Genomic DNA, 13,852 nt, shown 5'->3' with positions numbered 1-13,852 from the left:
GGAAGGAAGGAAGGAAGGAAAGGAAAGGAAAGGAAAGGAAAGGAAAGGAAAGGAAAGGAAAGGAAAGGAAAGGAAAGGAAAGGAAAGGAAAGGAAAGGAAAGGAAAGGAAAGGAAAGGAAAGAAAAAGAAATAGAGAGAGAAAAAAAGAATTCTCTGCAAACTTTGTAGTGTCCTATAAATGCAAGTCTGGTTATTATTCAGCTGTTCGTATTCAGAGGTAATTCTGCAAATACTAATGACCATTTTGAGTTTGAGTTTGTGCAAAAAAAGATAACTGACTGCAAGACCAATACCCATGGCAAAAGGAGAACTGGATTCTGATTGTCAGCCAGAACTGGCCAAGTCTGACTCTGTTTATAATCACAAATAGGGGACATTGTGCTAGGGACCAGTATGGGGGAGTGGAAAGAATGTAGAGTCATCAGGCTAGGCTCTGATACTTATTAACAAATTGCTGTACCACTCTGATTCCCAGATGCCTTATCAGTGCAATGGGGTGGCCTTGATTAATCCATCACTAAGGTCTCCTCCATCTCTAAGATTTTATGATCCTATGAAGTTTCCTTTCAATTCAATAAATTTATTTTCCAAAGCCATCAGATGTTATTCTAGTAGCTTGATGAAGTAAAGATAGGCCATAGTTCCTGCCCTCTTGGAGTTTAGAGTCTAATAGACTCTAATAATGGACAAAAGAAATATCCATCTTTTTAATGGACCCGTGATTTCATCAATATAAAGGAGCTCCTGCTGAAGAAGTTCCTATCAATGTGGACCTGTGCTGACTTTGTGATTTATAATCTTGGAAAAGTGCCTCAAGCAGTAAGAGGTTAAGTGACTTACCCAGGGTAACACAGCCCACCTATGTCAGAGACCCTCCTTAATAACTCCAGGTCTTACTGACTCCGAAGGCCGGCTTTTTACCTACTATGGCACACTTCTATATAATATGAAATAAAACATCTGTGATTCCTGTGACCCTATGAACTCATGATCTTTTCACCCTCTTAACATGATAAGGACATTATATAGGTACAAACAAATTACATGCCATCTGAGAGGGAAAAATCCTCTTTCAAAGAGAGGATTGATCCAATTCAATAAAAGTTTTTCAACTATTTACTGACTGAAGAACACCGTACTTGGTGATAAAACGCCAGCCCTATTTGGGTTTAACAACGTGTACACACTTAACTCTGACATAAAATAAAACATAGCAAGTACAAAACAAAAAGCCTTGTGAGGTCCCAGGAGAAGTGTGCTTACTAAGCAGTACTAGGGAAGGCACCATGAAGGTGGTAACATTTAAGTTGAGAATGTTTAAAACTTCAGTTACTGAAGAGGAGGATTTGGGGTATTCCAGGCACAGGAAATAACAAACAAAAACCTCACTGAAAATTACAGAGTGTGTTCATAGGACAGAGAGTAAGTAAAATTTAATCAGACCATCAAGTATAGGTAGGAAAGTGAGGAAGGTTCCAGATTTTAGGGGGTCTTAAATGACAGACAAAGGAGTTTGAAGTTTACTTAATAGGTAGTAGGGAGCCAAAGAAGATTACAAAGAGGGTGACATGATCAGACTAATGCATGTGGAAGATCAATCTGACAATAGCATAATCATGAAAGGATGATTGAGGAGGTGCAGAAAAGAGGGAGGCAGGAGGATCTGCTATGGTAGGAGACTACTGCAATCATCCCAAGAACTCGACAATGGCATCTGCACTAGAGCTATCACCGTGGAAAATTAGAGGGACAAACGTAGAGAGATATTGCAGAAGTAGAATTGATAAATGCCTCATCGAAAATATTATCAACCTAGCATGCTCAGGAAATCAAATCAGGCCAATAAAAAAGCTGGCCCTAAGGCCAGAAAATAATTAGAGCCAACTTTCAATTATCAGCATGTAGATGATCTATTGGGGGCATATTTGCTAGAGCAGATTTTTAATCCGAGATTGGCTTCCCTAAGCCATTTATTTTCAACAACAAGCAGTTATACTTTGTAACTATAAATTAATTCTAACACTCTAGTACTCCATTAGTTATTTTGTCTCATATAAATATGGATATTCTGTCCAACAATGCAGGTTAGAACCCATCCGTGCCTGCCCATCCTGTGTTCCTCTTGTCTATGTCCTCCCATAAATTTTCCATGGAGATAATCTACCCAACATATTGGGGGCCTATCTTGCTTTCTCTTGACATTATTAGGATACCAGTGGAATATATGGGCTGTCCATTTTAATAGTAATTATTGACTGCTCTTGGAAGACAGAGAGAGACAGAGAGACAGAGACAGAGACAGGGACAGAGAGACAGAGACACACAGAGAGAGAGACAGAGACAGACAGAGAGAGACAGAGACAGAGAGAGTTCCAGCAGATACCTAGATAATTGGTATCCTCTATCAGCACCATACTATTTATCTTAAAAGTCTTGGGATATTGCCTGAATTCTTCATTTATTTCTTCTTCTTTCTGTCTAGATGATCTGTAATATACCCATGACTATATAACTTCCATTTCTTCCTCCATTGATCTTCATGAAATTGTCTCCATCATATTTCCACCCTTCTGGTTCCTGGATTCCATCATATGATTTTATTTTCTTATTACACAATGCTATTCCATTCCCTTACTCCTCCTTTATTTACTCTCCTCCTCTGAATAAAGTATACTTTTCCAGGATAATATTTCAGTCACAGAACCTATCCAAGTCTCAGGGTTGGACCTACCAAGTCATATTTGCCTATTGCATTAGATTTGTTAGTGCCCCCTTTGCTTATTATCCTATTTTATCCAAGAAGTAATAGGAAACCATTGCAACTTCCTTTTTTTTTTTTTGCTTTTTGGAGGGGCAATTGGGGTTAAGTGACTCACCCAAGGTCACAAGGTTAGTTTTTTTGTGTTAAGTGTCTGAAGCCAGATTTGAATTCAAGTCCTCCTGACTCCAGGGCCGGTGCTCTGCTCACTGTGCCACCTAGCCTCCCCACTGCAACTTCTTTTAAATATATGTATATGTATATGTATATATATATGTATGTATATATATATATTAATGTCACTTAGGTTTCCTCCATATCAGGAAGACTTCTCTTCATGAATTCAAATCTGGTCTCAAGGATTTACTGCCTGTGTGACCCTGGGCAAGTCACTGAACTCTGTTGGCCTCAGTTTCTTCATCTGTAAAATGTGCTGGAGAAGGAAATGGCAAACCACTATGTTGTCTTTGCTAAGGAAGCTCCAGTGGGGTCAGGAAGAGTTGGGCACAGCTGAAATGATGAACAGCAGAGATGGATCCAGTAGATAATGACAGACTAAAGATAGGGGAAAGGGCCAGTATGGTAAATTGCTTGAGGAAATAGGAGAGAATGGTATCATTGGCACAAATAGAAGGGTCAGATGTGGCAAAGAAAGGGGCCACTTCTTTGTAAGAGGAAAATAGGAAGAGAAAGTGGAGGGTGGTATTGAGAGGTTTCGAGGTATTGAATTTGGGAGAAAGAGCTCATGGTGGGTGGCTTTGCTTTTAAAGAAGTATGAGGTGAAGTCCTCTCCTGAAGGGGAGAGGAGAAGTATGGGGGGTCTGAAAAAAAGAGAGGTTCAGAGCAACCAGTGTGGGGATATGAATGAAAAATCAATAAAGGAAAGATAAAAACCCTGTAAACTGTAGCAGATCCATTTAGCTGCATGACTGTCTCCAGTGGTGTTTAGCAGCAAGTGAGTAAAAGAAAAGAGGGGGGATGTTAGGGAAAGCCTATGGCTGGGCTGGGAGAAGTGATGAATTCTAATAGGATACGAACAGAAGGGATTTCAGGACGGGGGGGGGAGTGTAAATTTTAATTGGCTAACCCTAGGGTCAAACTTCTGAAGAGAGGAAAATGAGACAGAGCTGGAGTGATGGATTACAAGAACAAGGAGGAGGTGGTGTGAATGGAGATCATGATAAATATTAAGAACAAGTTTAGGAGAAGAGAAGGACAGGAAGAAATGGAAAAACAGAAGATGATGATCTGAGAGAGGAAGATGAGAGTTCTGGATTGTAGAGTATGCTCACTTGTGGGTGTTAATGAGACATCCCTGTGTGTAACTGAAACGGATTAAAGGTAAATGATGGGATTTGAAAAAGGTGATGGCTTTTGAGGCCAAGGAGTTCAAGGGGACATCAACGTGTATATTAAAGTACCCATATTAGTTCATTAGTTCAGGGAGTGGGGTGGAGAGAATAGAGTGTGATGTAGGTATTGACTCCTTGAGACTGGAAGACAGAATGGCCTGGCCATAGGATGGACTAGCTATAGAACTGATGAATTATCCCCCTTTCCAGTAAGCAATGGGAGCTCTATTTGTGACTGTCTTGGTGGTAGTGGAGGGCAGAGAGGTTGCCTTTCTGGTTTACCTCTAGCTCCATTTCCTGCATGAGGTCTTTTCTCACTCACCCCCACCACCACTATGCCCTATTTTCCCAACTACCTTGGACTATTTTGTGTGTATCTGTATTGCTTCGCTTCATTTTCTTTTCTGCATATAGTTACATATCTCCCCCATTAAAATGTATTGTGAATAAGGATTTTTCCCATTCTTTGTACCTGTGTCTCCAGTCTCACACACAGTTCCTGGAACATAGTAGGTGCTTAATAAATATTTGTTGATTGATTGGTTGATTGGTAGAAAACAGTACCATAGATCTGAATGGAATGATAGAGTGAGGTTCAATAGAGAATAGACAACAGATGCTTGCTGGTGGCAGAAGAAGCCACTAGAAGTGACAGAGAGAAAAAAGAAGCAAGACTTCTTTTCCACCTAAAGAGTGAGGGAGGGGAGGGAGTCACATTCAATATTGAAGAGAGTGGATGGGTCTACAATGTCTTCTAGAGGGAGCCAAGTTTCTGTGATTGCAAATAAATGGAAGGAGATTGAGACAAAGTGGTTCAATATAAGGGACAATTTTTTAACAATAAATCAGATTTCAGGGGGCACAATGGAAGGGAAGGCCTTAGGAAGGATAGGGTCTTTGGGGGAATAGGACTGAGAGGGATGAGAATGAGGGAGTTAGAGGAAGATGGAAAATGAAGAGAATTTTTGTCTGTGTAGCCTGCAATGCTAAATCATCAGGACTGTGGATGGAAGGGGAGAAGGGAATTTGTTAGCCATAGAACAGCTCATTTTCTTACCCTTCCCAGAAAGGAATAACAGCTTTCCCTGTGGCTCTAGCTCAGTAGTAACAGAGGTAGAGGAGATGCTGTGGTTCTGGTCTTGGTCTTGGTCCAGGCACAGTCTTGAAGGTCATAGAAAACCTGTGATGTCTTCAAATGCAGCTGTCAACATTCGCCCATGTCATCTCCCTTCCCACGCACGCCTCTGCCCACCCTGGCTATCCACATTCTGGAATGTTTCTTTTGTCCAGAAAAACATCAGCCACTTATTTCTCACTGATGTTCTCCACATAAAGATCCCCCTGGGGAATAAAAGAGAGACAGAGTATGTCTAATTATGTTAAGGCCCAATAGTCGATTTCCATTAGACCTCCCTTTTAAAAAGAAAATATTGATATCTTTTGTTTTTATATCACCTTCATTTCTGGACATACTGCTTCCCTCTCCTCTAAGCAATGAACCATCCCTTATGATAAAGAAAGAAAATATTTAATCAGCTCAGCAAAACTAAGCAACACATCAATTGAGACAAACTGGATATGCAGGCCTCCGTATCCATAGCCCCCACCTCTGTAAAGAAGAAAGGGAGATGCATTTCTCCATCTCATATTCAAGGCCTGGGCTTGGACCTGCTACCTTCACAGAATCATAGAACCTAAAAGACCAAGTTATTATCTGGGTAGCCGGCGCCCTCTTCCATGTCTCTAACAAGGAGCTGTCCAGCTCTATCTCAGAACCTCCAGTACCAGGGAACTCTCTTTCAAAGCAAAGCATTCCAATTTGCAGCTGTCTAACGGCTGCCTTACATGAAGCTGAAATCTGCCTATATGTGATTTCTCCCTCTGTTCCTACTTCTTCCCTCTAGGCCCAAGCTGAATAAGAGATAATACCTCTTCCACAGGGCAGCCCTTCAAATATTTCAAGACAGTGATCATGACCTCCTTCAGTATTCTCATCTCCAGGATAACTATTTGTATTCTTTTAGCTCATCTTCATGTGATGTGATTTTTTCATTCCCTTAGAGTCTTCCTCTGGATGTGTTCTAGCTTGTCAGTGGGCTTCCTAAAAGGGTAACAGCTTTCCCTTGGGCTTCATTTTTTGTGAGGCAGAAATTTTCACTTAGGTCTCCCAGCAGAAACCTAGTAAAAAGGACAGCCCTTTACGTCATGACAGAGAGATCACCAGGGAACTGTAGGGATGAGATTTATTTTAGAGGAAATTTCTTTCTTTTTTTAATTTTTGAAATATGATCTATACAGGGCCACCCAACATATCCGATGACGCAGGAAGCCAGGATAGTAATCACCATTATTAGAATATAGATATATCTATGTCTGTCTGTTTCTCTTCTTCCCTCCCTCTCTTCTCTTTTCTCTTTGTTATATCTTTCCTCTATTATGTCTCTGTCTTTCTGTCTCTGCCTCAGTCTCTCTCTCTCTCTCTCTCTCTCTCTCTCTCTCTCTCTCTCTCTCTCTTTCTCTCTCAAAGATGTTTAGTTTCTGCAGATATATTGTCCTTAATACCTTGTTACCCCAAGTAAGAGATGTGTATTACATAGAGTAGATACAAATCTTTCACAAACAACTTAGAGTCAGATTGTTATTGCGGTGTTTTACCTAACAAAGTTCAGCACAGTGTTTCCAGGTTTGCCTTTGCCTTTGTGCCTGCTCTCCCCATGTCTGGCATGCACCTCCTGTACCTGTGCCTCTGGAGTTCATCTCAATGAATGGAGAAGGTGGTCTGTGTTTCAAAAACAAATAAAAAAGCCCGAATGGGCCTTCTTGCTGCTGCTCACATTCAGAATTCCATCCCCCATCTCTGTGCCTTAGCAGTGGCTGTGCCCCATGCCTACAATGCTGTCCTTCCTCATCTGCACTTCTTAGAATCCCTAGCTTCTTTCAAAACTCAGTTCAACTGCCACCTACTCCATGAGGCCTTGACTGAGCCCCCCAGTATCATCCCCTCACAAATGATTTGTATGTCTTTTCTGTGTATGTATCTATATATGTATGCGTGTGTAAATATATATATACATATATATATCAATGAACAGAAACTATCTTTTGTCTCTCCTACATCATTGGGGGAAAAAAACAAATATACACAGTCAAATGAAGCAAATTTCATTATTGACTGTGTCCAAAAAACATGCCTCATTTCTGCATCTCAAGGCCTTCACCTCTCTATCAGAAGGTGTTTATGATGCTTCACCTCTGGTCCATTGGAATTCTGGATTGTTAGTTTGTACATCTCTTGGATATATTCATATATGTGCATGTTGTCTCCCTAGGTAAATATCAGCTCCTTGAGGCGGCTAGTTGGCACAGCGTATAGAGCACCAGCCTTGGAGTCAGGAGGACCTGAGTTCAAGTCTGTCCTTAGACCCTTGACACACTTACTAGCTGTGTGACCTTGGGAAAGTCACTTAACACCAATTGCCCTCCCAAAAAATATCAGCTCCTTGAGGGCAGAGTCCTTCTCCTTTTCATATTTGTATTCTCAGAGCCTAGCACAGTGCCAACAACATAATAAATGATATGTGCTTGTTGATTGATTTATTCTTGGTTCTTCTATAATAATCTATGGTACCAATAGATAGCACAAAAATAATAACTTCTAAATGTAAAGTCAGTTAAATGTTTTGTGTTCATAGCTACCATCCAATCCAGTCTATTAAGTTCTCAAAGCTTGGTCCAGGGACCTCTGGGGGACCCTAGGACTCTTTCAGGGGGGTGATCAAGGTCAAAACTATTTCATAATAATATTAAGATGTTTTCATGTCTATCATAGTAAACTATATACATATATATGATATAACCATATATACAAAGTTCTTAGGAGGGGTCAGCAATCATTTTAAGAGAGTCAAAGGTTCCTGAGATCGAAAAGTTTGAGAACTGCTAGCATAGTAGATAAAAGGTCGGTCTTTGGAGTGAGTTAGATCTGGATTCACTTTCTGTCTCTTCGACTTCCTGATTATGTAACCAATAGCAAGTCACTTCATCTGCTGGTGCCCTGGCCAAGTCTTTCCAAATTGAAAGTTACAGAAGAGTTAAAACAGTGTATGTGGATTCTTCATAGCAGGAGTTCCCCCCAGCAATGATACCACAATCTGGACTCCCTCCCCCCCCAAATGAATAAGGTACTGGTCTAGGTACTGAGGACACACACCAAAACAAAAACTAAACCTATACGTGCACTCAGAGGTTACTTTCATTTGGGAGATTTTCTTCCTAGCTACCTGTTGTTTTTGGTTTGGGGTTTGGGGGGTTTTTTTTGAAAGGGAGGGGAGTGCTTCCTATGAAAATACTAACTTTGCAAAAAATAGAGGCTATGGCATATTTTTCGAATCAAGAGACCTGAGTTCAAATCCTGACTCTCCCTTTTTGTGGCTAGAGACATATCACCCATCCTTTCTGTGCCTCTGTCTCCGTATGTGAAAACAGAAATGATTCTCCTTTTACTTCCCACCTTACAGAGGCCTTGGGAGTTAACTGCTTTATGAACCAGAAGGCACAATAAAGCGGGTACTTGCTGTTACAATGCTCTTTAAATGGTCCTCTAACTCACCCTTTACTCCATTAGATAGAAAAACAGGAGACAGAAAACAACCGATTGCAACAGGAACTTCAGGATGCCAGGGACCAGAATGAGCTGCTGGAGTTCCGAAACCTAGAGCTGGAAGTAAGCATGGGCCATAGCCACCCCAGGGTGAAGGCACCATTGAGCCTAACTGAAGCACTTGACCTGAACTTCGATTCCATCCATTCCACGTCTTTCAGATAAACTTTAGACATGGGCAGCTTGATGTAGGGGATGCAGCATTGATTTGGAGTCAGGGAGACAGGGGCTCAAACCCGGTTCCAGATCCTTATTAGCTGTGTGACCCTGGAAAAATCTTTGAACTTCTCTCAGCCTCAGTTTCCCCATATGTAAAATGAGGTGGTTCTACCTCATGGCCTCCAACTTCCCTTCCAACTCTACATCTGTCATCTAGCTACGGGGGGAAGTGAGGGACGGAACATTATTAGACACAGAGAATCCAAAGATCCCCCAAAGTTCTGTCTAGGAATGTTCTCTGTGATCAAAAGGTCATAGAAATAATAGGAGAAAGGGAACCCCAAAACCATTTGGTCCTAATCATATTTATGGAAGGGAATGCTGGGAAGCATTTTCTCATATTATCATGTATCCAGAAGTACATTGATTAGCCTGACCAAAGTTCCATAGTCTATAGTAAAAAGAACAAATCTGATTTGGACGTCTTCATGGGGTGTCTGCCTTAGGCTTTGACAGACATATCCCAGCATGTGAAGGTTAAGAAACACCCTTCCCCACCCCCAGTCTCTACTTGTTGGTGATGGGCCAGCAATAACTCACTAAGGTCATTTTCTGGTAGCCTCGGGATCTCTGTTAATGCTTGATTATCTTCCACTAAAAAAACTCTAAGTGGTAGGCTCTTTCCTGTATATAGCCCACATGGCTGACACAGAAAGTCAGACCAATTTAATACGCTAGAGTAGATCCATCAGCTGAATTCCCCTTGCTATAATGTTCTACTTCCAGGGACAACTGCTCACTGCCTGGGAGGTTGGAAGGCCCCAAATATTTATACAAGTTAAATTGGAGCCCTCATGTCACTCTGCTCCTTGAATTTCCAAGGTTGAAAAACCTTGTAGGAATGAACATCACCTTTGATAAATATGCTCGCACACTCAATCTCTCACTGAGTAGGTTGGCCATTTCCCTTCTAATGAAATTAAATCTTAGTCACTTTTCATTAGACTTTCTCATAAATTACTAGATGCTTGTAGACACTACACAGATTAAGTATTCAATCAGTTGATGCTTGCCACTGGATTAATCCCAATGTTCCTCCTCCTCCCCTCCTCATTCTCTTCCTCCTCCCCCTCTCCCCATGTGTGTCAAGGAAAGAGAAAGAAGATCGCCTCCATTTAATCTACAAATCCATCCATTCTCCGATGGTGTAAGCGCTCTACAAATATACTGCATGAAAGAAGGTGTCAAGGTATGCCACTGAAGACCTTTCTGCTTGTCCCAAAATTGAATGAGGGGCTCGAGCAGGGAATTGGAATTCGGGGAAATGATGAGGATGGGAAGCAAGGTACTGTGGAAAGTGTTGGCTTTGGAGTCAGGAGACCTGGGTTAAAATCCTGACTCTGCCACTCATGCTCAATGTAATCTTGAACAAATCACATCTTCAGGCCTCAGATTCTTCATCTGTAAAATGGGGGTGGGGGGAGGTTGAACTAGAAAACCTCCAAGGTCTGTTCCAGCTCCATGTTCATGGGGGTTTTGCTGCCTTTAAATTGCTGCCCGATACAGGAGCCTTGGCTATACAAATAGATGAAAATGGCTCCATCTAGGGGCCAATGGATGAATTAGTGGATTTGATTCAATTTAACAAGTCCATAAATACCCACTGTGTGCCAGGCATTGTTCTAGGTGCTGAGAACTTTTCTTTTTTTTCTGGATCAAATCTGTGATTTCATTCATGATAGAAGAAAACGCCTTTTATTGACATTTTGTAATTTATAGTCTTAGAGAAGTTCTGGAAGTACAAAGACACCAATTAAAATGTAATCTCATGGGAACAACATATACACAGGTAAGACAGGTACACAAAATATCCAGAAAGGATTTAAAACTCACCTCTGGCACTCACAGGTTGTTTACCTATGGGCAAGTCACGTGACCTCTCTGAGTCTCAGTTTCCTCTTCTGCAAAATGAGGACACAACCATACCTTATAGGATCATCATGAGCATCAGATACAAGATGCTTTGAAACTGTATATGCCGCGTGCTTGTGTAGTGCTTAAAGCACCATATAAATGTCGATTATTGTTGTCATTATGGCCGCTATAGATGGGGCAGGTAACCCAAGGAGAGATGGCCAAGTTAGCTTTGAATTCAATGTCAAAACAGCCTGCTCTTTCCTTTTCCAATTTTTTCTTGGGTAAACCACAAAATCCATAATCCACTGGAAGTAATTACCAGAGATGTTTATTCAAAGAACCCAGGTGGCTCTTAAACTAACCTAATAAGAGCTCTTCGATTTGAGATAGCAGGCATTTTCAGGAAATTAACTCAGTCCTATGTAAACATCAGGATGAAACTGCATTCCAGCACCAAATTAAAAAGTACAATCTCTCAGATTGTCATCCATGCCAAAAGACTAAAGAAATAAAATGGCAGTGTGAAAGAATGAATAAGACCCTTAGTTAAGAAGACCACCAGGGCTCAAATCCTGGCTCAGATACATGGTGAGTGCTATGGAGGAAATGCTGGATTTGTAATAAATAAATTAAAAACAATATATTAAGTGCTTACTGTGTGCAATGTATTGATTTAGAGTCAGCAGACCTGGCTTCAAATTCTGGTTCTTCCTTCTTATTCTATATGTGATCTTGGACAAGTCATTTCCCTGGGCCTGAGTTTCTTCATCTTTAAAATGAGAGAACTGGACTAAAATCTCTATGGTTATATATACAAAATATATATGTACATATGATCTCTAATGTGTTATAAATATTGTGCATAAAGATTATAAATCTGGCCTCAGATATTTATTAGCTGTGTGACCCTGGTCAAGTCATTTAACCCCATTTGCCTCAGTTTCTTCATCTATAAAATGAACTGAAGAAAGAAAGGGGAAACCGCTCCAGTATCTTTGCCAAGAAAACCCCAAATGGGGTCACAAAGGGTCAGACATGACTGAAGTAACTGAACAACAACAAAGAGTCTCTTCACATTTTTGTAAATGTGAACAATGAGGAGGGTAATGATGAGAGTCGACCCATGACCTTGTGACCGTCGTCCATCCTCTCATGTTTTATTCAGCTCTGACAGAGAGGTGGCCCTTCCCTTTGCCGAGGCTGCCCTCTTCACTTCTGTCCCTGGTACCTTCCTCTCTCATCTCAAGTCCTTCTCCAATGGCTCGTTATATTGGGCAGGCGCTCTGCTGCTCTCCAAGGCTATCCCAGTGAAGCGCAAGCTTCGGCCGGTCCCGTCCAGTTGGTATTTGGGTAAAATAACTACCAAATTCTTTTACCCACAAATACTGAGACCCATCACCAGACTGACTACAAGGTGGAAAGTGTTTTAGACACAGCTGCTCCCAGAGCTCACCCTCTGAGGCCAGAGGGGTTGCAATCTACTTCTGCATAAAGAGCAATATCAGTGAGGAAATCACATCTCCTAAAAGTATCTGAAGGAAGTAAATGATACAAACACACTTAGAAAAGAATCCAAGACATATGGTCTTTAAATGTTCCTTTGTTTGTTTTTGTTGTTGTTGTTTTCTTTTTGGAGGGGGGATTGAGGTTAAGTGACTTGCCCAAGGTCACACAGCTGGTACGTGTTAAGTGTCTGAAGTCATCTTTGAACTCAGGTCCTCCTGACTCCAGGGCCAGTGCTCTATTCACTGTGCCATTAGCTGCCCCCAAATGTTCCTTTTTTAAAACCACAATTTGTGTTGTTTTTGTGTCTTGTTGTTGCAGGATGTGAGCATCCCAGACCTAATTAAACAGCTTGACATCCTGGGTGACAATGGGGTAAGTGCAAGCAATGCATTGTTTAAATTCATTAAGTATCTAATTTATACACTAATAGGCAAGAAATCCTTACCAAGAGAGTATGGACAAAGGAATATCAGCTCAGGGGTATTTGGCTACAGCAACCTTTGACTCCCTGAAGAGACTACTCTTTAGCAAACCCTAGAACCAATAGTGGGAGAGGGGTGAAGGGACTCAGGGGACAAGGGGATGGTGACATCAACAGCTTTGGATAAAGAGGTCTCCGTCTGCAGGTTCCATGTTTGATTGGGGCCACATTTGCAGTGATTAAAGGTAATTACCATCTGACAGTTGCTTTAGGGCACCCTGTGTGAAATTAATTGGCCATACTCCCAGCAAATGACACTAAGTGGTAGGGTTGATGGTAGCCCCAGGAGGAAAACATGGGCCAGTAGTTTGCCAACCTTTTTTATTCCTGAAAACCCCCTCTGGGGCAGGGGCAGGAAGAATTAGCTCAGTGGGGGGAGTCTTTAGGGGAACTGAATGGTCTGTTGATGAATAATGCCCTTTGGTCCCCAGAACTGAAGGACCAACATTAATTCTTCTTGAAAAATTGTCAAAAGGGAAAGCAGATTCAATTAAAATGATAGCAGTCTGTTATCAAGAGAATCTGTTTGTTCTTTGTTTCACTTTATATTCTGTTTTTTCCCATAACATTCCATTTTGACTATGAATAAAGTCAGTTTATGGAATATTATTTAGCCCAGGCAAGATCCCAGAGATAGAAAGATAATCATTTTTAAAGGCACTTTGGAAATGTTTTATGCTGTGTCTTTGTTAAGGATCAGCACAAGCTGGAGCCTGCTGTATAAACAGGTTACACGCAAACAGCAGTGCTCTGGAGCTCAGTGTGAGCAGACATCACGATTGCTCAGATTTTATGCATTTCATTATGAATTTTATTTTACCTTTCATTAACGAGTAGAAATGGTAAAATATACAAGCCAGAATTTGAGAGGAAATAAGAAAAACAAAATGGAAGCCCTCAACAGAAGATTATTTACTGAATGTTAAGCCCCAAACAGATGATTATATAGAGAGACAGAGAAACAGAGAGAGACAGAGAGACAGAGAGAGACAGAGAGACAGAGACACAGAGACAGAGA

The 13,852-nt window shown here is 41.1% G+C and overlaps 1 protein-coding gene across 2 annotated transcripts in view; it reads left to right on the top strand.

The window, feature by feature from the left end:
- The window catches only part of JAKMIP2 (janus kinase and microtubule interacting protein 2), a 235,880-nt gene that overhangs the window by 186,697 nt on the left and 35,331 nt on the right, over positions 1-13,852 (top strand). For both annotated transcript variants that reach the window (XM_069102339.1, XM_069102338.1), the window contains exons 13-15: positions 8,736-8,834; positions 10,081-10,179; positions 12,672-12,725. In XM_069102339.1, coding sequence (XP_068958440.1) covers positions 8,736-8,834; positions 10,081-10,179; positions 12,672-12,725 — 252 coding nt within the window. The remainder of the gene's footprint in view (positions 1-8,735; positions 8,835-10,080; positions 10,180-12,671; positions 12,726-13,852) is intronic.

The sequence above is a fragment of the Petaurus breviceps genome, unplaced genomic scaffold, assembly GCF_028583685.1.
Source record: "Petaurus breviceps papuanus isolate PSGF00001 unplaced genomic scaffold, PetGlider_PUasm1.0 551, whole genome shotgun sequence".
NCBI classification, from domain to species: domain Eukaryota; kingdom Metazoa; phylum Chordata; class Mammalia; order Diprotodontia; family Petauridae; genus Petaurus; species Petaurus breviceps.
This window is presented reverse-complemented; position numbering and strand designations above follow the sequence as displayed.